The 26,348-nt window shown below is 38.4% G+C and overlaps 1 protein-coding gene across 1 annotated transcript in view; it reads left to right on the top strand.

Moving 5' to 3' along the window:
• Nucleotides 1–26,348, top strand: part of SLC2A13 (solute carrier family 2 member 13) — a 165,763-nt gene that overhangs the window by 126,200 nt on the left and 13,215 nt on the right. Inside the window, exon 7 of the mRNA XM_074903291.1 lies at nt 9,838–9,963. Within this exon, the coding sequence (XP_074759392.1) occupies nt 9,838–9,963 (126 nt within the window). The remainder of the gene's footprint in view (nt 1–9,837; nt 9,964–26,348) is intronic.

The following is a 26,348-nucleotide window of genomic DNA, read 5'->3' as shown; positions in this document are numbered from 1 at the left end:
TGTCTTACTGAGGAAAGGCAAGATGAATGCTCATCTGTGTGCCATCCTTAAATCAGGCTTCATTTTCACACTCAATTTCTATAAGGTCGTATAGATGTTTGCAGTGTGGCCACTTCTCTTCTTTGATCTTAATCTCTTCAGCAGCTGTGAGCTGTTATTTATCAAGGCTACAGAGAAGCTCAGAAGTAAATTTAGGAGTACAAAACAACATCATCCAAAAATTTGTCATCTTAAAAATTAAAAGATAAGCTATCTATTCCTATTATTATTCTGACTACTCAAAACTCTGTAACTATGTTGCCACTTTTACTGGGGACTTGTCTGGATCTGGAAGGAGGTCAAGTTTAGGGCATGTGCACTATTTACCCTACTGCCTTTTTCCAATCTTTAAAGAATCAAAGGTGTGACCATCCCACTCTGTCTTTCTCTGGGACATTCACCCATTTCTGGAAAATGGCCATTGTTCTGTTGTATTGTATTTTTGGTCTTGTGTCTCCTCTCCTTTCATGTGTCTGTCTCTCCTACTGCACTTCTTGACACTTGGTCAGCTGTAGAAGACATAATGTTGAACTTGTTCTGCTCAAGCAATATTATTCACTTAGGCTACTATATGAAAATGGTAACTTTGTGTTGAGCTTAAGTTAACCCTGAGGCTCATATTCTAGGGAAATGATACATGTGCACAAGAACTTTCTCAGTTTCCTCCTTGAACTGATTGTCTTCAGAGTTTGATTGAAATAATACAGGCAGCGCCAGCTGTGCCAGGCACACAAGGACTCTGTTGTTCATCTTTGAATTACTCTCCCTCACGTGGTTAATGTTTCTAAGCTTATTGTACAAATACTTACCAGTGAGATGAAGGCACCAATATCAAGCACTCTTACACAGCAATTTTACAAGATAGCTGAATAGGCAGAAATACATTTTTTCTTTACAAACTTATCAAAAGTATATAATTGTGATCAATCCTGAAAAACTCAGCTAACCTGGTAACTGAAGCTGATTTCATTATATATTTAATAGCCTTAGGATATATATAGTAGGTGTATTAGCTATTGTACCTTATTTTGTTAACTCGTTAATCTGATTTATCTGCAAGCTAGACACTGGTATTCTTCGTACTGTCACTGTATCACAGAACTGGTGTTTTTTAAAATATTATTTTAATTTTATATTTCTGATCTCAAAGTGACTGTGCTACTGGTCATTCTGATGACTGAGAGTTACAATAATAAATACAGTAATGTGTTTCTGCTGTTAAGATCAGAAGATTATGAGTATGCAAAGAGATAAACATGTTTGACAATACTTTTGCTAGCTCTTATGAAATGTCATTAAAATTCTGATAGACAGTTTATGTTGTAGAACTGTAAAATGACCTCGACATAATCTTGAAATATGTTAAGTTGATAATGCAAGGTAATAATTGGTAATCATTTTCCATTTGCTGGCATGTTGCTCGTATCAATCAAAACTTGTAATTTAATTTAAAATCATAAGGGATAGAAAGGAATGTCAGTTCTGTGTAGTAAGCATCTTTAATGTGAATGAGGAAAAACTCCTATCATAGTTCAAAGACAAAAATCCAAAAAGTCACTTACCTGAACTGTCTGTGAGTGTAATGCAGACCTTGTAACCATTGTTAACATTTCTACTTATTTGTCTTTAAATCAAACCTTGAGGGAGCAAGGTGATATTCATATAGTATCCTATTAACACTTCACATTTCTGCTAAATACTTCTGAGACTTTGCTGTTTAACAAAACCAGAAACAATGCTTAGAGAATTACTTTGTAAAATCTTCCAAAGTGATGTTGTTATACTTTATATGTTCTGCAGGTTTTAGTCACACAAGGATGATTTCAATCAGGTTTGAACAGGGCTTGTACCTGATCTGCCTAGAAGCTGGGTGTATAGTATCTGTGTGTAGGGTGTCTTTGGAAAAGTAGTTTTAAAAGCAAAGTATTCTACGGAAACTGCCATTACACTCAAAGGTACATGTAAGTCAGTTGTTTCTGTTACTTATTGTCTGTATTGCTTAGTTCCAGGCATAAATCAGGAGGCTGTTGTGCTATGCCCTATATAAATTCAGAAGAAAACATAATCAAAGACAAGAGACAATTGATACTTATGTGTGAGTAGATCAGAACACTCTTCATGTGGTGTCAGCATTCCAGCACAGTCTTCTGTCAAGGTGCTTATGGTAGTAGTCATGTAGCCATGATGACCTTAAGCAAAGCAAGGTTTGTAGAGAGTAGTTTCCTTTATAGGACTGTTAATAGGTAGGAAAAAAGGACTCCATCGGGAGTGTGTTGGCTTAGGCCCTGCCGGGACCGGAGACCACGTTGCCGTTGCCCCTCCCCCACCCTCAGCTGGTCAGGTTGGCAGTGAGGCACAAACCCCGGGTTAAAGTAAGAAGTTGTGTAATACAACAGTGTGTTAAACAATCTGAACAACAACAGTAGCAATGATAACAACAGAAACCAGTAATAACAGTAAACAAGACAAAAGATATACAGAGAAATACCGCAATGGATACAGACAGCCCGCACCTGCTTTCCCGTGACCAAAGCCACAAAGGAAAGCTTCCCTCGCTGCTGCCGGACCTGACCTCAGCATGGTATGAATAACCCAGCTGGAGATCCCTTTCCCCTGCTGGGGAAACTTAACCCTATCCTAGCTGAACCAGGACAGGGAGCCTCTTCCGCTCTAAAGCAGAAATTAGCAAACACCAAGAAGCCAAAACCAGTTGCTCTGAGTTCATATAAATTGTATTGCTTAGGTGAGGTATGTGAGTCTTCGGAAAAAAAGGGTTTAAGGGAAGTTTGAAGAGAGATAATGTATTTATATGTGGTTGGCATATCACAAAGGCTAAGGATTCAGTACTGGTCTGGAACTTACCTAGGAAGGAATCAGTGAAGAACAGTTTCAGTGGACTAGATGGTGTAGGGGCTTGATTTGAAGATGAAGAAGGGTTGATCATACTTGAATGTAACTGTGATTTAGATCTGTTGGAATAGCTGCGTGGTAAATTATAGAACTGGAGGTAGCATATGAGTACTGTGATTACAAATGGTAGCTTTTCCTTATGGACATCACTGTGTGGATAAATGCGTTACCTAATAAACTGCCAGTAGACCTCGGCAAATAAACTTCTGTTGTTTGGTCTCCTATAATAGCAGAAAAGTGCTCTTGGAGTCCGAGTAGGTTTTTCTCATTCATTGTTAAATATTGTTTCACTGTGTCTCAGATACAACAGCTTGAAGTGCTATCTTGCAGTTGCCATGCATTTTAACTACTTGAAACACCCCTTATACTCTTGGCCAGTGTTATTTAGTCAGAATTTAACAGCTTTTGAAAGCACCACAGGAAGTGCTTGATTTCATGCCTGAGGTGCAGTGAAGCATGTGCAAACAACTGTAAGACCTCAGATACAAGCACCAGGCAGTTTTAAACAAGGTCCTAGTACCTAACCAAAATGAGTTTGTGTACAAAAAAATAGAGTAAGCCATTTACAAAAAAAAAGACTAAGCTCTTTAGTCATATAGCTAGCTGAAAGCCAAATGCATCAATGTCCTCATATGTCAACAGAGCTGATAAAGATAGCTGATAAAGATTGCTGATACATATGCAGCTGATAAACTGCAGTATTTGTCCAAAAGTCCTTATATTTTTGTTGAGTTGAATATCTTGTCTGTCTTCCTTGTTTGGATCAATCAGTTGCCTGTGTCCCTTGTTGAGTCCAGCTGGGTAGGCACACTCTGACCAGTGATAGTCAGCTCAGCTATCATTGCCGTTTTCTTTCAGTTAAGGCTGGAGGAAGAGTCATTCTCTGGTTGTAGATAAGAGAATACAAGCACAGAAGCAAGGAAATCTTGATTCCAGTGTGGTATTAAGCTGTAAGGAGCTGGAAAGAAACTACACTGCATGCTAAAAGAGGTAGACGATTGTGTGCATAACCCATCTTGAGAGCACAGAGTGAATCTGAGGGCATACCAGCTGGGATGAAAGATCCACCTAGCCTAGAATCACGTCTCCAGTATGGGAAACAGCAAGCTGGAAGAGTAGAAAGGAGCACAATCAAAGTGACTTTCCCTTCCAGCCTGTGGTGATTTGCAGCTTATGTTCTCTTTGGGTGGTATGTGCTAATCCTCAGCAGATATTGCAAGACCCTTCTGTCCCTACGTCGAGCCTTTCCTGCCTGTTTCTTATTGTTCCTATAGTTCTATGAGGAAAACCTTGTGCAACAATATGAATAATTGCATCATGCAGAGCAGGAGCTGTGAGTTCAACAAGCTCACAATAGTGAAATTTATTGTGTGGAGAAGACAGGACATGAGCAAAATGTCTTACGTGTTGCAAGTGTATTAGATTTTCATGTATAGCTACTTCATGTACAGCTACTTCTTCACGTACAAGGGCTGATTGTGCAGCATGTGCTAACTGAGACTGATGAATCCAAACCAACTGGAAACAGTCCATCCCCCAGAAATATCCTTATTTGTGGGCATTATTCTGGGAGACTGTTCATGCTACCCATGTAACACCTGATTTAGTAATATACTACTGCATTCTAGAAAAGAACTACATAGTCCACAGTATATTATCAAGCTCAGTTTGTATTTTTGTAATTGGATGATAGGAACATACTTATATAGTTTACTAACTGGATAACAGGATATGAAAGGCAGAGTTGAAATTTCCTTAAAATGTGGCAGAAGTGAAAACTGATGAAATGTTTTTAAATTAGCAATTCAGAAATTGAGGTTCAGCTTGAAAAAGACAAACTGACAAAAAGAGAAATGGCACTTGCAGAGCAAGGGCGCTGGTCAAAGGTATTTTACTGCTAAATCACTCAACAGGAAGTGGCAAGGTACAATTTGCAGCTCAAATTAAGAGACTCCTGAGAATTGTAGGAAAGTCATTACTTACAGGGTCATTTTACAAATTTAAAGCCCAAAATATAATCACAAACCAAATGTAAGCATGGAGTATTCTAAACAGTGAGGGAAAAACAGGTGAAGAAGCCTTTCTGAACCTGTCATTGGCATCTGGAGGGTCACCTTAGCAGGTCAGAGATTTTATTCAATCTTTTTAGAGACCGTACTAGAGGCTAGTAAACCACTCTGTTAGGAAGAAAAAACCATAATTTTGATATCAAGAAAAATGTGTAAGCTAGACAAGTAATAATTAGTCTGCGTACTTTGACTTTTCTGTGAAAGAGGAAGGCACTGTGATCCTTGGGATCAACCTATAACCTGAGGGACAGTTCATTGGTCAGAGCATCCTGAAGGCTGGTTAGTGCCCAGGCTGGCAAGAAGTTGCTAGCAAGGGACTTGAAGTTAGGCTTTCTAGATGTCAGATATTCCCACTTGGTCAAATGAGGAGGACATAAGAGCATGGAAGCCTTGTTTGTGATGGCAGAATTGGAGTGGGGAACTGCAAGTTTGGGGATATCTAGTCTCTTAACGGTCCATCAGTATGCCAGTAAACATACTCTGATAGTAAAGCAGGAACCCTGAAATCCCATTCCGTGGCAGTTCCAAATAAACTGAGGGGCCAGGCTACTGAGATTTTTGTTCTGTAGGCTTCATGTCACTGAGCTGCAAAGAAGCTGATCATCTTCAGACTTCTGAAGCCTCACATTCCTGGTTTTTGTTATTCTGCTACACAAGCTGGAGCATTTGAAGTCTAGATGCTTGCCTTGTTGGGTTGCCTAGGAGCCCAGCTGGTGAGCCGGGAGGGAACTAGGCACGCTGCAAAACCTTTCTGCTGTAATGCTGCCTGGTTTCATCAAAATCAAATGATCTCTCTCAGATATTTCTTTTGAAATTATTTCAATCTTGATGAGTTGTCAGTCTGATTGAGAACCATCCTGCCTAGGTATTTTCAACTCTCTCTTCATGGAAGAACCTGTTTCCAAGACACTAGCTCATAACCTTAGCATGGATATAAATATTTCATGATAAACAGAAATACATTTCCCATTTATGATTGGGTGCAAATTTCCTTTCCTACATAGACATTCTGGAGTGTTCTGGTATAGAGCTTTCAAGGCTATAACTAATCTGTGGTGTAGATTTGAAGTACCAATATTTTATAGATTTATACTGTGAAGTGTTTGGGTATATCTGGGTATGGCTGATAAGGTACATTTGAGGACAGGAAGGAGATCTGTAGTAGGTAGTTACATGTCAATAAGTATTGTGCATTTATTTTCCTGGTATATTGTTTGTCCTAATTTATTTCCATCACTATAAGCATGTATGTAAGAGTACATGCTCAATTTCAAATTGTTTAACAAATAGTATGTTTAGCAAATAGTAATGGGGCTAGAGTGAAGAAGAGCATAAGCCTGAAACTACTGTATATTTTATTTCCATTTTTTTTGAGAGAAATTTAAAGTAAACAGTCTCAGAACATGATTTTTTTCAGTTATTTTTAAATTGCTTCTTAAAAAAAAGTATTCCTTGCTTATTTCATGCTGCACCTTCAGTGATCATTAGTCTTTATTAGCCAATACAGATTTATTGTGTTACAAAACAGTTGTAATGTGTATATGTTGGAATTTTGGAGGAAAAAAACATTGATCTTCATACTGGAAAAAGCAATGGCTATACCCCATCAAAGTCAACATAAAAATTTTATATCAGTGTTAAAACAGGGCACAGAAGAATGCTAGACGGTCTGAACAGCAACCACCTACCCTAAGTCTGCTGGGAATTAGATTTGAAAGGGCTTTAAGTCTTGTATATTGAATTTCTGGTTTTCCTCTGACATAAATTGCTCTTCTCTCTAAAACCTGAAGTCAGAGCCTGATTGTACGAACTCACTATATAGCTAATGGCAGAAAATCCTAACCCAAAGGTAAAGGGTTTAAAAATATTTGTTATTTAACTTTTCAACCTGAAAGACAAGCATCAGAAAAGCTGTGGAAAATAATAATTCTAAATTTTTTAAACTGTCATGAGTAACTATAACCTCTGACATTTGTCCTGACAAGAAATCCAGCAGCCTTTATTATGTTGAATGCCAGCTGGAAAACACAGTTGTGCATCCCCAATAAAGTCCAAGAACAGCCGAGTTAACAGCCATATAGGCAGACACTGAAATCAATAATCAAATTTTTTCTGGACTGCTGGATGGTGAGGGAAGAATAAATAAGATACCTTCTGCATCCCAATTGACTGGGATCACTCTCATGTGGAGTTACCTGTAGAGCAAGCCCTGTAGGATAGAACAGACAATTCACGGTTCAGTTCTGTCATTGAGCTGATGAATTGATTTTTGAATGAAGACATTGAGAAAAATGATGAGGTGTCTAGTCCGCATCCTGTCCTCTGCTGGCAACACTCTAAAGATGACACTCATTGCCGTGTCTTGTCATTCCTCTGCATTCCTGTGTCTTGCTGGTGGTGTTGGGTATTTGACTATATTTCTGCTTTAAGTAAAACATACAAAGAATAAATCTAGAGAAAACATGAATCCTGACATTTTCTGCAGCGAATTGTTGCATAAAGACAACTTTAAATTTCCACATGATGTTCACATTGGATACAATTTGCATATAGTTCACTTAAAAATCCACTGCTGCACTGGATAGCATGTAGTATTTGGAAGTAGCTGCTTTATATGCCAGGATGTCATGCTGGATATGCTAGTACCCTGGGTCTTTTTAGAAATTCATATTGTTAATGGTTCTTTGATATACAACGTAATTTACATGGAAGATGTTCTACAGTTTGAAAATCATGTATCAGCATACTGTTTGATATCATAGGATTACTTTCACTGGAATATGCTATAATTTTTTAGTTATTTTTAATGTTAGAATTACATACTTAAACACACTTGTGATTTCTAACAATGTTTTTATTCATCAGCAGTCTTCTGTTCCTGTCAACTGTTTTGGTTGCTGCCCATTGCTGTCGTAGTATTGATTAACAAAATGTGGCTCAGTCTCACTAATGTAACACTGGAATTCTCCTTTCCTTGTCATAATTGATAATTGCAGAGTTATGATTTTCTTGTTTACCTTTGCAACAGAAGAAACATTTGCTACAGTTAGATGATTGGCTTCTGCCTGAAAGTTTTGTTTCATCTGCATTGTGAAAATATTTTCTGCAGTTTCTCTCTCTATTAAGAATTTAATGATTTAATGTAGCTTTTCTAATAGGAAAAAAAAGCTCTTCAAACCTGAATTTGACCTATCACTTAAGCAAGAGGATGCTTAAAATAGATTTATTTTCTAAAAAGTAGACAATGTGGAAATTCTGCAATAATTTGATAATTTAGAAAGCACACAATAGCAAAGAGCACAAGTTTCTGAAACTTGGGAGAAGTAGGAAAATGCAAATGTATACATTGTTTTTAACACTTTCCCAGACCTCTTTTTTTGCCAACTACCATATGAATCGACCTTATCATGACTTACAAAGACCATAGTAAGAAAAGTTTGAATTACTAGATTTTAAACATGTACTTTCGGACTTTTTAAATCCATATAATCTGTTTTAGTGATGTTACTGTTATATCCATATAATCTTTTTTACTGATTTAGTTTCTTGGGACTTTGTTATACAGTTACTTTTACTTTTTCTTATAATGGTATAGTAGTTTAAGCAGGTTACTTCTTCATTCACTAAGTCATTATGATAAAGATATGCACGCAGAAAGGATTATTTCCTTGGTTTTGTTGTTACAGGGATATATATCAAAGCTATTCTGGTCATCTTAATTATACATTTTCAGATGTTACCTTTCAAAGTTTAATTTTGGTTTCAAATTTCCAAACTTACTCCATGTTTTACAGTTTTTCATTCTATTTAACTCCTAAAGTTATCCCTTAGAATATATCAGGGGCTTTACTGATGACAATCTCTCTCTGGGTCTGAGAAGGCTTCTTCAGACTACCTGGGTAGTTTAACCACAGTAGCAATGGTCTTGAGCATTCACAAGAACTGGGAAAGCGTGTGCCAGAAGCTTTCAGATAACTTGCACAGCATGAAGGGTTTTGGAGTACCTTCATAGCTTACGTGTCCAAATCCCACTCAGTTTGTTCTCAGGGGCACGTTTTAGACTGACACCTAAATGAAGCATCAGTAGGGCACTTGGCATCTAGGCTCCTAGTAGTCAGTGGGGATGTGGTGAGTGCAACTAGTGTAGTCTGAGAACATTTTTACTGCCTACAGTCACTTGAACAGCTTGCAAGATTGCATTGAGGAAACTTTGCCTAAATGTAAGCATCTCTTACTCTTTGAGACTCCCAAGGAAATCAGAGGTATCTGTACAAGGCTGACAAGTGTGATGCATGGGAAGGAACTGCAAGAGCACTGCACACTCTGCAGTGACAGGTGAAGGGCAGGCAAGATATTATTGAGCACTAGATGCCTGTATGTGAATTGGCTCCATTGACATATTGACTCCATCCATTGAATATAATGGGAACTCAGGCACCAAGTTCCCACATGGAGACATCTGGTATCGTGACCTCAGACTGACTCTGATGTGGTATGTGCCCAAATCCTTGTTTGGTTATTAGGTATGACTCTTTCTCTTCAACCGTGGACTGTCTTTTTTTAATTAAAATTCATGCCATGAACGAATTCTCTGGCAGCCTGATTGGGTGTCACTGGGAGATTTGCAACTGGGCCACCAAATGCGGTACAGAATAAAGCGAAAGCAATTTGTATTAGTTTTGGGGCAGGTTCTGTTATCTTGTCTCCAATACTGACAACTTGACTATATGCATTCCGAGACTGATTAGATGATACTCTTGTTTTTGTCATGTAGAAATGAATAGTACGTTGCTTGAATGTTTATTTCTTTCTCTTTCAGTTACTGTAATGGATGTATGTTAGATCCAGACTGTGGACTCTGCTACAAATTGAATAAATCAAGTGTTGTTGAGTCCTCATGCATTCCTGTTGATAAAGATTCTACAATGAAAGCAGCTTGGGGCAGGTATGTCAGTTTTCAAGATTTTCTGGTCTTGTGCTCTACTATGCTATTGAGAATGCTTTTGTTTTTACATAAAATGTTACTCTTAGGATGTTCTGAAAGAAAAATTAACTTGGCATGGTCAAAAATGGGCAATTACATTCTAACAACTGTTCTAAATGAAAGCCTTGACCCTGATGTGTGCAGTGAGTTTAGTGTAGTCTGTCACTTAGAAAGTATGGCAAAAGTACACTAGCAATTAGGAAAATTACTTTTCCCTGATGTCTTCCTTTATTTGAGGCAGTATATTCCCTAGGTACACACTTAAAGCTCTCTGAATTAATTTTGTTTTCAAATGCTTTAATTAAACCACACTTTTAACATTGGCCTACTAAAGAAACCAATTTGCTCTGCTGAATAATCTAAAACGATAAAAATCTGAAAAGTTCAAATTGTCAGAATCATGGTTTGTGGCCAGATTTCTGTGTTTCTGTGCTTAAAAGCGACATCATGCTGTATGTTGCATTTGGGGTGTAAAAATGTGTGCATTCATACATAAGTCCCAGTGCAACTGCAAAATACATCACACTTCCTTAAACAGCACAAAGATTCCCTGTTAAGTCACAGCAGTCCTCAAGATTTTGAAAGTACTGGCTGTTCTTAAGAAATGGCTTTATGAGTTGGAACAACGTCCTGTAAAGGCTTTATCAATACTTTAATAATGATGAGGGTTTAGATTAGAGTTTAGAATGGTTCACTGCCACAAGGGAATTATATAATTACTGCTGATAAAATGTTTAATTACTGCTGATAAACACTCCTCACCATAATTCATCCATGCCACCCACATGCCATAAACATACTTGGAAAATAGGCAAAGGTTCGTGTATGGTTTGGGCTTTTTTTTTAAAAAAAAAAACTTTCACATGTGTTTCTCAGCAGTTAAAACCAAGTGCCTTAGTGGCATTGAGTCATATTGGACAGAGGTTGGAAGGTATGAAAATATCTACTAATTGTAGAATCATTAATTTAAAATAACTCTAAAATTGCTCTCCTTTTGATGTCAGTATTATTAGAATGTTATGCCTAGTAGTTCTTTCCAGATGCAGAAAAGGATATCTTATATTTTTTCTATTCCTAATTTAAAAGCACTGTGGTCATTTTGGGGCTATTAATGTTTATTAATAAATAACCACGAAAACTACAAAATCTCATCCCTCTTGCTGGTTCTGTGGCTATCTTCAATGATACATTATACAATATACCTTGCATATTACCTAATATTCTGATGCTCTGCAGCACTTGGACTCACACTCATATTTGTAAGGTAACAGATCTCTCTTTGTATTCCAAGTCAACATATATTTCATATATGCTATAGTTTTAAGTAATATGTCTGTAGTTAGCAAAATTGTGCTAGCATGCAGAAAGACATAAATGGAAATATGAACTTGTTATGAATAGTTGATAGATAAAATCAAACTTTACTTTTTAGGCAGTGTTTATTGTATAACATGTAGTAAATGTTAGCATCAGTAATCCTTTTATAGTCCTGATTCACTCTCACATAGCACTCCTTGTACAGCCTACTGGAGCAAATTAGATAGGAAATAAGAAATACTTCCTTTCCATATTGCAAAATACAATATTTCCATATTGTACATTAATTCCATATCATAAGGATTCCATTCAAAATCTTTCAAGAAAAAACAAAAATATTTTAAATTTGTTACATTGGTAGTCACTAGAGTGAAAGTCCTGCCTTAAGAAGGAACCCAAATAAAATATCCACATTTCTTTTTCCAAAGATTTTATGTTCATCCCCATTTCTAGTGTTTATTTCATTAATTTCTAATCTCGCTTCCACCTGGTCTGTGTAATCAGGCAGTTTTCTAAAAGCCAGTCCTTCAAGCTGCGAAATGTCAGGTGGCACCTTCTGTGCCTTCCAAGCCTTGTGGAACCAGCAAGTATTTCACCTCCTCCTCACAGGTAAGTGTATTTCTGCATAGTGGTGCAGAGAGAATCCCCATGGATTTTGGCTTCCAGGGATTCACATTCAGGTACCCCACGCCCAGCTCTGCTTCCTCACATCCTGAGGCTGCTTTACGGCAAAATCAGTCCCACAAAGCCATAGGATTTCCCTGCCAAGCGAGAAGATTGCTGCAGTGAAAACAGCATAGTTACATTCCCAGTTGCATCTCAGAGGGGCAGTTGTTGTCTGTATCTTTCTGGCAGCATAGGGAGAACCAGCGCTTAAGACAAACTACCAGCACGGGTGAAGAAATTGTGTCTGTACTAGTGATGCTTGAAATTGGAGCCCTTCATTTCACAGAGTTACTTTGTCATGAGCTAGATGTACGTTGGCAGTTATTTTAAAAATCCGTGGCTTTTTTATGATCAGAAACTGGTTTAATAACTTGAAAGGTGATTTTGTGATCTATGGACAGCTGATAACCGTAATTATCACATGTGGCCTCTTTGTAACTCCTGTCTATTCTGATGGCTTCATGCCATCCAGTATTGGCTGAGTGAGTTTTAATGGTTTAAAAACTCTAGAGTTACACTGGCCTCCTATGGCCAATTTATATTGCCATTAATTTTGCTCAGGAGAGAAGGAAGATCTGAGCTATTTATGTGGGATTTGTTGGACCTCAATTTGCCTGAGCGTTAGCAAAAGCAGCAGCTCTGACTATCCTGCCTGATGCAGGAGTTTCAGAGAAACAGCTTCTGCTGTGCTTGGAATGACAGTGCTGTGCAGAGCATTTCACTGCTGCTGCGTTCACATTTTGTTTATGACTTTCCTGCTGGAAAGCTGGGACCTGCAGCCATGGAGAGGTGCCTACGGTCACATCATTAAGATGTGTGTGCAGTTGTCTTAACCCCAACTGTCCTGACATTCACTCAGGGCCTTATCTATTCCTGATGTGTAACCTACCAGCAAGGTGAGAGGTGCTTAGGGGCACCAGGAAAGGCCTTGTCAAATTTTTCAAAGCTCTCTGCAGCTGTGCAAGCTGACATAGAAAACCCTCCTGTTTATGTCTTCATAGCCTTGCACTGTTCTTCACAGTTGGTCCCAAGGTACTTTGATAACACTGACGTAACAGGGAATGTTTTGACTGTTATAAAATACTGTAATGTATTTTTATTTGTAAGAAGTTTCCCTGGTGCCAGCCTAGTATACTAGACACCACCTCTATGCATATTGTTAATCATATTTATTCAGTTACAGTATGTTCTACATTGAGAAGTTCTAGGGAGGGGAGGGGAGGGAAGAGAACAGAGATTTCAGACTCCTGTGGCTGCTAGCAAGGCTGTTTATGTTGCTGCGGTTGTCATAGAAACCTAGGGAGACAATTAGAGCGTCCAAATGTTTTTCAAGAAGAATATAGTATTTTGGTTCTTTTGAATATAGGGAACTCTGTGGCCAGCACTGGCCCTGGGGCAGGGAGACTGCCTAAGAATAAATCTGACCAAGTCCAAGTCAGGCCTTGAAGCAGCATGGGTAACATGCAGTGGGTACAATTGTAAGATCATATAAGCCAAATAGAGATTTATTTTTTGTTATTTAATTAGTTATATAAGCCTGACCTGGTATTGGAATAACACAGAGAGGAGCATCTTGCCCGGGGCACCAGCACACTCAGGTGCTTTGCTGCCCTTGGTACTGAACCAGATAACAACTGCATGCAAATCTTGCCGTCTCCAGTTCTACCCGGAGACATATAAAGGAAGGTTTCAAGACAGTGAGTTAGAATATCCTTAATTTCTTCTTTTTGTAATAAAAGAAGAGGAGCTGTGTCTCTGTGTGGTCAGAGGGTTCTGTTGGGACTGTGTTCTCAAAGATTTAGTGAAGTTTTGCATTTAGCTGTAGCACAAAAGGGCTTGTAGTTCTGTTCTCTTCATGAACATTGAATTATAAAATCCACACTAAGTTGATAAAAAGCATTATCTTGCTTTTACAGATGGGAATGCATGGGAAGGTTCCAATATGAAGCTCAGGTGGCACAATAGAGGTCACAGGCAGAGTCTGTCTCTCAGCCAGGACTGAATGTGGGGGTGATTGCTTTCAGTTCTGTGCTTCAAGAGCACAAACTAAAATGTAGTTTTTCTCCACGATTGCAATTACTCCCACCGTACTCTCAGAAACCTTGAAACTTCCATCTGTGTAATTGCAATAACCCTAAAGGCCAGCCAAGAATGCTCTGGAAGGAACTTCAAATTGCATTAATGTTCTTAGAGTTGAAAGAATAACTGTGCAAGGAAAGGAGCTACTAATAGTGCCTTGACATGAGTATGTTGTCAAGACCACAGCAGGCCCACAACTGTGAGCTAAAAGGCTCTCATGAGTGACTCTGAGCAATCTCCCTCTGGAGAGAAAGATGTTGACTTTATACAGTAAACAATTATGAAGAAATAATAACATCATCTGCAGATCACAGAACAAGCCTAGAAGCCATCCTGTCCACAAAATTAGCTGGCAGGTCTCCACAGGCCCCGAAGGAGGACGACTGGGAACAGAAATCTATAAAGGGAGAGGAGCTGAGTGATTTGCTTTCTTCAGCCATTTTTATTAACTTCGTTAGAGGAACATCTCCCTGCCACGGGGGTTTAATGCTTTGTGGAGAATCCTGCTTTCATCAATATAAAGAAGCATTCCCCTCTCTGAGGGCTTTCAGTGCAAAGCAGAGTGCAAGAAGAGCTCTGCATTTGGGAAGCTCTTCATTTTCCTCTGGCCAGTGCTCTCCTGAGCTCCTTCCTTGCATGTAAAATTAATAGCATGTTTACAAATGCCTGGTAATGCTGTTTTGTGTCACTGTGTGCCTGTTACTTATATCCATCACTTTGCTGAGTTTAACTGTATCTCAGGAACCTGTTCTGGGGAAAAATGAGTTTAAACTACCTGGGCAATGCGAGGAAGCAGGTCAGACAGACGGTCAAACCCTTGTTCCCAGCTTCAGGAGAGTTTCCACTGCAGGAATGTGCATGACGACCTTGGCATTTGAGCCTGGATGCTAACTAGATTCCAGTGGTTAAAAAAAACAACATGGGAGTTCATTAGCTGGATTCTCAGACAACAGCCTGGTTTATGTCCAACAGGGGACATGCCAGTGTCTGTCACAGCCTCAGGACTATTCTGGGGAGCTTTACATTCATACAGTGCTGCTTGTTGTTTAATGCAGATCAGACTGTTAAAATGATTAGAATACTTTTTCTTTGTAGCAACATTAGATTTTTCTAGAAATCTCAGCTTCATTTTGCTGCTTGTAAAGACAGACATAAGTAAGTTCATTATACTTGTTTTGCTAGTGACTGTCTTACAAAGATGATTTTGCAGTGTGATGAGTGCCTTTGTAAAAGTTGCTGTGACTGCTTTACTAATGGGAAAAAAAAAAAAAGTACATGTATATTCACACATTTAAAGACTGAGAATCTATTTTCAGTACATCATAGGGAATGGGTATACAGACCTTTCCTGTTACCACAGAAAGGCTAGCACCAGAGCAGCCTTCCAGGAATGAAGTAAGTACTTCTCTGTCTGTGGGTAGACATTGCTTGTTTTGTCATGCAGGAAGTAATGAGAGAAGATTTTATTCTGAAATGATGATTTGGAATCTTTCTACAAGGGCCTGCATTGAAAAGTGCTGCTTAATTCAGCAGCAGTTAGAGGAGAAACTAGTATTTCTCCTACTACATCTTCAGATCAATAGATGAAGATTATACATAGGATTATGGTTCTCACATTTGCAAAGTAAAAAGGTAGTAGAGGGAGTAAATTATTCAGGAAAGTAACAGGATCTACAGCATATTTACATCTGCATGTATATTGGCAGCACTCAGAAGAGCTGCAGTTATAACCAGTACTCTTACAGAAATCTCTTTCTGGACAATATGACAAATGTTTACTAAATTGAATATTCCTCACTTCAGTAGGAACCAGAACATAGAATCCCCCCTATCCTCTCCACGATCATTTATGAAAGAAAACCAAAATACATGCAGTTTCAAATAGAATTAAATTCTGACGATCTTCACCATTGCCAGTAAGTATGAAAACTGTGTGTTAGTGAGGTGTGCAAAAACAGAAACAAAAACAAAATCTGAAACCGATTACAGTCTTTGTCAGCCTAAATTCTAAGGCACAAGGTCTTTTCAGGGAAGAGGATATAGGACAGTGTAATCACAGTCTAATGGTTGCATGTACCAATGTGATTCTGGAGAGCTAGAGAGGTAGAAGAGGAATTTAAGAAATCTAGTATGCATATTTGAATGCCATCTCTGCTAACTGGTAAGAGCAAATAGGAAGACTGGAAGGATAAAGTGATGTAGAGTATTGTGTCTGAAACTATTTACATTTCTTTAGGGTAATTACTTAGGAATTACTATTAATAGCTCTAACTCATATCTACTGAATGGCAAATTCTGGATGCTTGAAAGAAAGGACAAAATGTATGCCTAGTCAGACCTGTTATGAAGTGAAAGTATTCTGACTCTGGAAGCATTCAGTTTATATGTTGAAAGCAAAATTTATTTGTTGGAGACACCTAGTGCAAAATAGAACTTTAAGGCAGGTCTGGTTAGTTTGAAACATCATTTGTATGTTTGTTTTCTACCTGTTTGTTTGTATTGCACTTTGCTGCTAAACATTGCCTCCAGATCTTACTCTTAAGTTACTATTTAAAAGGCATTCTGGTAGAGGATGATGAAGAGACAGATGCTTGACAGCTATCTAGGTTACTTGTAACAACTACTTCATATGCTATAGCATTGAAGTAACTGAAACAGAAAAGCAAAAGTGACCCTTGAGCTAAAACATTCCAAAATGCTGGTTTGTGTCAGGAAAAATCGTGTTATTTAAATGGAAAAATGTTTGAGTCAGTATTCTTCACCACCTAAAAATGGTCCAAGGAAGAAGATGCTGTGATGTTTAAAATTTGAATTTACATCCTATTGAAGGAGCAAGTTTTCTGCTCAATTTCAGTCAGTCTCTGGTCAGCTGAGATCAGACTAGAAGGAAAATACTCAGTTTTGATTAAAAAAGCATGTTTGCTTCTAGTTTCACATGTGTTCAGTTATTGACTCCGAAGTTTGGGTTTAAATAAAAATCCTCAGTGACAATTGTCTTGACAGATTCTTTTAGGTTTTTACACTCTGAAATGGATTTACTAAATTGAAATTTTCTGGTTTGCGTGTGGAAGATATTTTTTGAAAGATGCATGTGGCTTGGGATTTTTGTTGATAGAAGATATTTATCATGGTCAAACCCAGCCCTCCATACAGCACCTTGTACCTTTAACAGCATCTCTAATCCAAATCTTACACACCTTTATTCCATAATAAGTAACTTTTCAATAATCACATCATCTGATAGAGTAAAATTGCTGCATATTCCCTTCTTAAAAGGGTGAAGTTTTCAGAGGTTTTTTTTTTTTTGCTTTCTGAGGGAAAATAAATTTACACATTTCTGCATGAGGACTGTTGAATAATTCAGTATGTTTGATGAGTTTAATTCATATAAATTATTGTATGTGCTGCCTGCATGTGTGGTTCATTTTCTTGAGAACAGAGGCAGTAACATCAATCCCTCACTGGCACAAGATGAGCTGGAATTATTGATTCATTTGATTTAAAGTTGTGACCTTATTTTAGCTTGTCGGTCAGTACAGGCTAGGAAATAGGCAGTCTGTTAGATGGCAGGTCATGCTTCTGAACAGCAGCACTTTGGGTATTTCTTCTTGCTTATAGGATGTATAGACTTTCTTTTTTCCTGTAGCTTTCCACAGCTGTCACATTAGCTTTGCTTAGATGATAATGAGAGACGAATTTGACGTTCTGCATGATTATTTAGTTCTTCAGACCTGTGATTCAGATGATGTATGTTCCCATTTAGCATATTTTCTTGGCAAAATAAATATTGTTAAAAAGCACTTACTTATGTAAAGTTATCTTTCATTGTCAGAGGCCATGGAAAATAGATGATTACTTTGATTTCTGCTGAGTTCTTCTAATGACAGATCTCAAACTTTGAGTTTAATATAACAATGAAGACTTTGGTACCCACTGTTTATAAATGTTATAAACTAGAGATAATGTAACCACCTATCATTTCTGTATTTTAGAAAATTCCTTAGATTTGGTATAGGTATTGCACCTGCATGCACAAATCAAAGCAGAGCAACACTATGTTAAGTGCTCACTCTCACAAATCAAGCGTGAAATAATTACATTGTTATAAATGGTCTTAGAGTATTATTTAAATCTCCTTGGGGTGCCATTTCAGTTACGACATTAATGATTTCCAGTGAATTTTAGGGCTGATGGTAGAGGAATCAGTCTTTGTATAGCTCTGTTGGTTGATTTAATGCAGAGCCTCCCCAGTATATTGTGTGGGCAGGGATGCGGTGCTTCATTCCCCTTCTGAAGCACCAGTTTCTCTGAGCTTTTTAGGACAGAGCTATTGCCACCTACTGGAATCAGGGAAAAGCTCCTTTTTAAAAATACCCTTCCATCATTTATTTAAAACGATGAACACAAGATCTCAATTTTTTTGTCTGGATAGATTTCAGCCATAATGACGGAAACACTGTTAGTTAAAAATGTAATATGTGTATCTAAATTGCTGTTAGAGCAATTGAATGCAACAGTTCAGTACTTCAGAGGGAAGGTTAAGTTGTCCAAAAGGTGGTTATTACAACTATTAATACATAAACTTTCTATGTATGCCAATAACTAGAAATTAAATAGAGCAGGGAAGTGCTAAAAAATGTATGCCGATACGAAAAAAGCAAATTCAGAAAATTATTTTTACCTCCCCACACTTTCCTTTTTTTTCAGAAGGATAAATGTTTCGTTCTTTCTTCACTTTCCATTGAAATATGCGACTGATTCTGATTTTAAGGTTTTAACAGCTCTGTGAAAAATAATTTCTGCACAGTGACAGTTTGGCAGATTCTGTAAGGCACAGGGGCTGCTATGTGGTATAAGCAATAAATGAACTAGCTTTAAAATCATCGGCAGTGTGCCTGCAGCAAGCAGAGCCTGACTCGGGAGCTCTGCCTGCCGGGCCCTCTGCTTGCAGGGTAGGCAGCCTTTTGGGGGCTTCAGGACTGGAACTTGGCAAATAAGATATTTGGATGACGATTGCATCGGTGATGCTCACCATTCAGTGCTGCATCTGGTAACTCGTTATAATTGCGTCAGCATGTCTCATCTGTGTTTTGAGTTTGGGGTTTGGGTGGGATTTGCTTTGTTTTTCTGAATTGAACTATAAAAACTCACCAGTCTCTACTAACTTCATCTACCAGGTTTCAACATGAAAGTATATTTTTTTTCCAGTTCCTTTGTACAGCTAAAACATTGGGGTAATTAAAAGCAATACATTTTTTATGTTTTTTTACTGGTTTTGGAGTCTTTGGAAGCATTCAGAAAGACAAGACTGTAACACTGAAATTGAACCAATTTCATTTGGAGGTTGAACTTCCAGTGAATATTCCTTCTAAGCTGCCTTTATACTGTCACAACAATCACCTTTCTTCCTTTGTCTTTCATCTTTTTTGACCATGGGCTTAGAATTACCTTTGGCGATTGTAACTCAAGTGATGCTTTTGAGATGCTGGTGACATTCCTTTGATAATAATACTGACACATGGTGAAACAGCAATGCATCAGTAAAGGTTACTTGTAATTGCAAGTAAGACTACGAAGTCTGGATAGAGTTTGTTTTACTCAACTCCACATGTCCAAAATTTTGACCTTGAGCTGTCTTGTAGTTCCTTGACTGACGGAGTAAAAGATGCTGTTCCTTATTGTTTTTTATTTGCAGATGGCCTTTGTCTGTATTTCATAAAATAGACTTTGTTATGTCATGCCATTGATTCTTGCATGCTGCTCTGTTAATAATGTTTTAATTAATATTAAAATATTGATACTGGTTATTGTTGAGCCCTACGCTCAGCCATTTTTACCAGTATTTGTTGAGGTGATATGTCTTCATATACCTTAGGAAAGAGGTGTCTCCTGGGAGAACTGATACTTCTACAGTGGTTACTACTTCTACAGCTGGTTGATATTTCTGTTGTAACCAAAAGAACTTCAGAAATATTTGTTATTAAGCAAATTAAATGTAAAGTCAGGTGAAAAAACAAATGAGATTAAACATGAGGTAGAGATTTATTTTATAGTAAACTTGAAGGAAATTCTAAAATGCTGCTTTTGGCATCATAATCTTCAGACCAATTTGTTTCAGTAACTTAATTATTAAGTATTCATGCTGCAAGGAGATGCAATCAAAAAGACTAAATGCTTTTAGATCTGGAAACAGAAGCTAGAAGTTCTCAGATTTGATTAGCCCGGTTCAGTCAGTAATTTGGTTGGAGCCTGGTGCTCTGTCCGTAAGCTCTCAAAACCTGTCAGAGCCAGGACGACCAAGAACTTCCACATAAAAGTGCCAGGAGCAGCAGAACTGCTCCAGTGTAGAGAAAGACCGGGAGCGGTGAACTACAGAGAGGGGTTTGCATGCAGCTGAAATATTTAATATACCAGTCTGTCATGGATGCTAAATGCCAGCCTGTCTTTAATAAAAAAATACTTGAGTACCCTATATTTATGAACATTTTTGTCCTCAAAGAGCTTGAAAAGAATAAAGCCCTCCTGCCTGCAGGCACCTGTGAGTAACTGAGTGACCAAATCTGTCTTGTTTTCGGTGGAAAGCATCCTGCAGCACAGGCTGTCTCTGGGAGCCCCCCTGGGGTGACTGGTAGCCACCTTCCAGTTACTGTTCATCACCGAGATCCTCCAAAGGTTTGTCTGTCAGAAGAAATGGCCAAATCATTAATGAGCACTCCCTCCTTCCAGAGAAATAAGGGAAGCCAGCAACGGCTGGATGAACGCACGGATGTGTATCCATGCTCATTGCTGAAGCTGTTTGTTCCAAAAATGAACTACTTCTGTATAACCACAGAAAAGCCACTAAACAAACTTCAAAGCATATTCTGGGGTCACAGGGAGTCCATGAGTCTTTCTCAACCTTGACGGCTACCAGGAGGGAAATAATAGCTCATTCTGTTTCCAGAATCCCTCTGCAATACCTTTTTGCTGGTTGTCATGCAGAGATAGCTTTGTGCTCGTGGTGTTTAAAACTTGTGAAACGGCATCTATTTCATGAGCAATTAAATATTCCCGGATGCCATTTCTTGCAAGGGCTTACTGTGTACCTGCGCCCATGCTGCGGCATGAGATGTTTCTTTTCAGTTCATGCTTGATTGCTCTGAACAGGATCGAAGGGGGGATTTGCGGCAGTTGCCAGGGTGGTGGTAGCAATAATTCTCTTGTCCTACCAACTGCCATGCATTCAAGTCATGTCACTGAGCCACAGCCCCGTCACACACGTTGCATCTCCATCCAGACCTGCACATATGTGATGCTTTAGGTGTTACAACAGCGGGTCTTGCCTTCTGCCCACATCATGGCATTTTTTCCACTCCATCTGGTAGATTGCAGTGTTTTTCTTTTATTTCAACACTGATAGCTGGGTGGCTTTGTGACTTGCTGATGGCACTCCACTGTAGTCTACCTCTGTGTTTATAAGTGGTTGGAGTTCTCACACACATCAGTAGTTTGGAAGCTGCAAGAAACAGTAAAATCCCTCTTAAAAGAGGTAAAAGATTCAAGATTAGTAAAGTTGTTCAAGGACATGAACAGAGTTCTGTGATGAGAGGTGAAATTTCAGTGGAGCAGCAGCACAACCTCTTATAGAGGCACAGACTTCAGCAGCAGGATATGCCTGTCAATAGAAGGGACAAACCCAAGGTGTGTACTAAGAATATTTAAATGAGAACTGTCAGATAGTTGAGTGCTTGTGAAACACTGTGTGGTTGTTTTTATTCTTTTGAGATCAGGGTTTGTATTCTACAAATGATAAAACAGGAAAAGTTACTGAAGGTCTTGATCTTTAAAGTACACAGATGTAAGTTGTCTGTAAAACATTGGAATACATCCCTGAGATGGGGGGAAAAAGGGCAGAAATCTGATATTGCCTGCTGTTGCCTTCTGAGCCTTACCTGAAACGGTGCATTCTTACATTGCTGCTTTTTTCTATTTTCTATTAGCTTGTAAATACACAGAATAATCTTTAAAGTTGCAAAAATATATTTTTCTGTCTTTTCATTAAAACATTTAGCAGATGTGGGCTTTGCTTCTCCTTTAACGTTACCCTGATGTAACTTCACCCTTGTATAACATCTAGTTCCAGTGAAACTTTCTCTGATTTTTGCAGAAATATTTGCTGCAACTAAATATCAACATACCAAGCTAATAAGTGAGTCATACTTTAAATTGAGGAAAAAACTCTTCAGAATGGATATTAAAAAAAAATAATTTGTCTTTACAAAAGAAAGTATCTTTAAACTATTTATTAATTTTTATTAAAAAATCTATCCAGAAATAACTACCAGATTGTACTCTTTCATATGCACTGGTATTTGATTCTCCATCTTAGACTTATCACTCACTGCTGTCAGTGTCACTGAATTTTAGAGTTTCAAACCTTAAAGTAGTCTTTTGGGTATACATAATAAACCCATTTTTGTCATGGCTTAACTTGAGAATACTGCATCTGATTTTTACAGCTCTGGTTTCAACCTGTGAACCTCTTAGCTGGCTGTTAAACAAATCATCTTTGGCCAAGTGTTTGCTGAATATAGTCTTATACCTGGATATAAATGGATATAGATTGGACCTCTATGCACTAGTTTGTGCAGTAATATATTTAGATATTTGAGAATTTTATAAGATGCTCATTTTCTTTAAATATAAAAATATTTTTAATAATCCTTTTCCAGAAAACAATGCAAAAAATCTTTTTTTTAACGAAAACAGAACAAAAAGATTGTGACTTTTTTGTTCCTTTCTTTTTATCTCATTTCATTTCTTTGTTGAAAATTGGGGCAATTTTGAAGTTTATCACTAAAGAAAAAAAGAAATAAACCATATTCCTTCTTTTTTTTTCCTCAGCTGAACAGCTGTGTACCTGAAGGTGTCCAATGTTAAAAAGTAACACAAAATACCGTATTTTGAAACTGTGACTTATTGTCTAATGATTAGTTAAAATGATCATAGGTAGAAATGCATGATGGACAGTGATATTCCATGAAGATACTTATTCTGAAAGCTAATTAAGATTTTGCATTTTGGTCAGGTTTTAATTTGGATTCTGTCCATTAAAATTCTGTACGTATGACTGCTAGTTGTTTAAGTGAACAAATAATTATTTTTCATAGTTGTATGACCTCTCACAAGTTTATGCATTATTAATACAATATTTGAATTCTTTTTTATTCGGTTATTCGGTCATGATTAGAAAATCATACAATTTAATTATTACTAGTTCATTTTAATTTGTACTGGGGTAAACCGAGTGTGTCCAGTCAGGATCAGAATTAGGACTAGGATAGGGCAGTCTGTACAATACAGAGACGTCAGATGTTTCATGACAGTTTTATTACCATCCGATACTTTGGAAGAGTAGGAAAAACTTGGGAAGAAAAGTCAGTCAGTCTATGTGTAGTGTGACTAAGGTATGTCCTGTAATGAAAACCACGTATTTGCTTATTTCTGCTCCCAGTTTTCAAGTGTGCTGTAGCTGGGACTGGTGTACATGTGTGCCTAATGGGTGCCGTCAGCTCTTGAGAAATCTCAGATGGTTCTTTAAAACTAGGTATAAACATTATTCTGCATTTTCCTGATTTGAGTTCATTTCTCAAGGTAAGGAGCACACGAAAGATGACAAGGGAAGCTTGTCAGACAGTGTTCTGGTAGTAGCAGAGATTTGTCTCTCTCCCCTCCTGGTAGACATGATGAAAAATGAAGCTTGAAACACTTGTGGTGTGCCAGCGGGGTGGGAAACTACAGCCTGGAGGTGGTCAGCAGGACTTGGAAGGCACCAGTATAGGATAAAAGAAGTCTAATGGAGTAGCAGGCTGAACTTTGAGAGTATAGGAATACGATACAGCAATAGGAAGGAGAACCTTCATTCCAGAAACAAATCCAAAACGGCACACCTTTCATTGGGAGATTAGAGTTACCTAAACACACAGAAGTGGCTTGCTGAGACCCACAGCTAACAAGTGTCCTAACTGGCACTGTCAGACAGCTGAGCTCCTTCCTTTGGCAAGGGATGCAGCAACCGTGCTGTCCACCCTTCAGAATCTACTAGTACATGGAGTTACAAAAGTATTGAAACATAGAGAAAGGCAAAAAGTTAAGAACCCCTTTGATATGATTAATATTGGAGAACTACTTGTCATGGGGAAAAATCGCTTCTGTTTTCAATCATTTGGTAGTCTAGTGCTCAGTCTATTCAGATTGAAAAACAATTCCAGTGCTTTATTTATTGGGCAAATTCAGATGCAGTAGCAAAGCTGAAATTTCTCAGTTTGAGAAAATGCAAGTGTTTGCATTCAAACTGTCTATAAAGATTTTTAGCTAAATAAATAATAATGTAAAAAAAAAAAGTTCATTTGTGACCAGATGACTGGCAACAGAGGTAGATGAGTATACCGAAGTCTCATGCAGGTGTGGGTTCCAACATGGCTGAGAATCGTAGAATCATTTAGGTTATAAAAGACCTTTAAGATCATGAAGTCCAACTGTAAACCTAACACTGCCCAATCCACCACTAAACCATGTCCCTAAGCACCACATTCACACATTGAGTGGTGACTCAACCACTTCCCTGGGCAGCCTGTTCCAATGCTTGATAACCCTTTCAGTGAAGAAATCTTTCCATTATCTGATCTACACCTCCCCTAGCACAACTTGAGGCCATTTCCTCTCGTTTTATGGCTTGTTACTTGGGAGAAGAGGCCAACGCCCACCTCACTACAGCCTCCTTACAGGTAGTTGTAGATAGTGATAAGGTCTCCCCTCAGCCTCCTTATCTCCACACTAAACAACCCCAGTTCCCTCAGCCACTCCTCATAAGACTTGTGCTCTAGACCATTTACCAGCTTCCTTGTCCTTCTTCGGACACACATGATCACTTCCCTGTCCCTGCTGGCCACGATATTGCTGACACAAGCCAGGATGCCATTGGCCTTCCTGGCCATCTGGGCACACTGCTGGCTCATATCCATCTGGCTGTCAACCAACACCCCCAGGTCCTTTTCCACCAGGCATCTTTCCAGCCCCTCCTCCTCAAGCCTGTAGCGTTGCATGGGGTGGTTGTGACCCAAGTGCAGGACCCAGCACATGGTCTTGAAGAACCTCATGGTCCTTGGCCCATTGATCCAGCCTGTCCAGATCACTCTGTAGAATCTTCCTACTCTCAAGGAGATCAACACTCCCACCCAACTTGGTGTCTGTGAACTTACTGAGAGTGCACTCAGTCCCCTCATTCAGATAATTGGTAAAGATAATAAACAGAACTGGCCCCCATACTGAGCCCTGGGGAACTTGTGACCGCTTGCCAACTGGATTTCACACTCTTCACCATAACTCTTTGGGCCCAGCCATCCATCTAGCTCTTTATCCAGTGAGAGTACACTTGTCCAAGCATGATGGAAGGCAGTTATGTCTTAGAGACAGGTATTTCTATGATGTAATTATTTCAGTAGGGTCTTCTGTTTGGGTAAATTAAATCTAAAGTAATTTTTAAATTTAATAATGTGTATGAACTATAGTGAAATACTCCTTGTGATCAATTTTAGGAGATTTTAACAGTCTGTAGAGTCTCTGTTTCTTTTGTAAGAAAGAAGATAAAAGAGGGATCAGAAGATAACAACCAGTAAGGGAAAAGACGCTCAATCTGAATAATTTACAGTTATTTCTGTACATGTTATGTGCTGCCTCCAAGCAGATCTGTAAGGAATGCTGATTTAAACATAAAACCTTATTAGAAATTCAGTTCTCAACGTACAGCACACAATAAAGAAGACATCTCTAAACCCTTTGGCTCTGTAGTGGGCAAAGCAACCAAGCTTCTGGGTAATATTCTTTTTTAATTTATCTTTGAATATGTGCTTTCAGTTTCCCAGATGTAGAGTATGAAGTGCCAGTCATTCAGCTTGAGGAGAATAATTTTCCTGTTCGTATTGTTCTAGCTGTAGTAGCTGCTACTAAACTTACTTGGCATGGAAAGCATTGCATAGAGAAAGGAACTGGCTTTGTCTCTTAATTTAAGATTTTTTGAAATACTTTGGATAGTGGCAATGACTATAGCTGGTATCTATTAAAGTGCCTTGGTTTCTGTTCTTTGTGCAGGATATCACCCACAGCTCTATAGGTATAATGGCTAGATCCTGTAGCAGGGGGCCTCAGTGGTGTAAAGACTGTTTTTCAGTCATGTGCAAATGCATCTGCAATCTGCTGAGGTGCAGTTTGCTTTCTTGCTGTGAAATAAACTATTTTTCCAAGTT

The sequence above is a fragment of the Athene noctua genome, chromosome 3, assembly GCF_965140245.1.
Source record: "Athene noctua chromosome 3, bAthNoc1.hap1.1, whole genome shotgun sequence".
NCBI classification, from domain to species: Eukaryota; Metazoa; Chordata; class Aves; order Strigiformes; family Strigidae; genus Athene; species Athene noctua.
The sequence above is the reverse complement of the archived record's forward strand: the minus strand, read 5'-3'. Positions and strand labels throughout refer to the sequence as shown.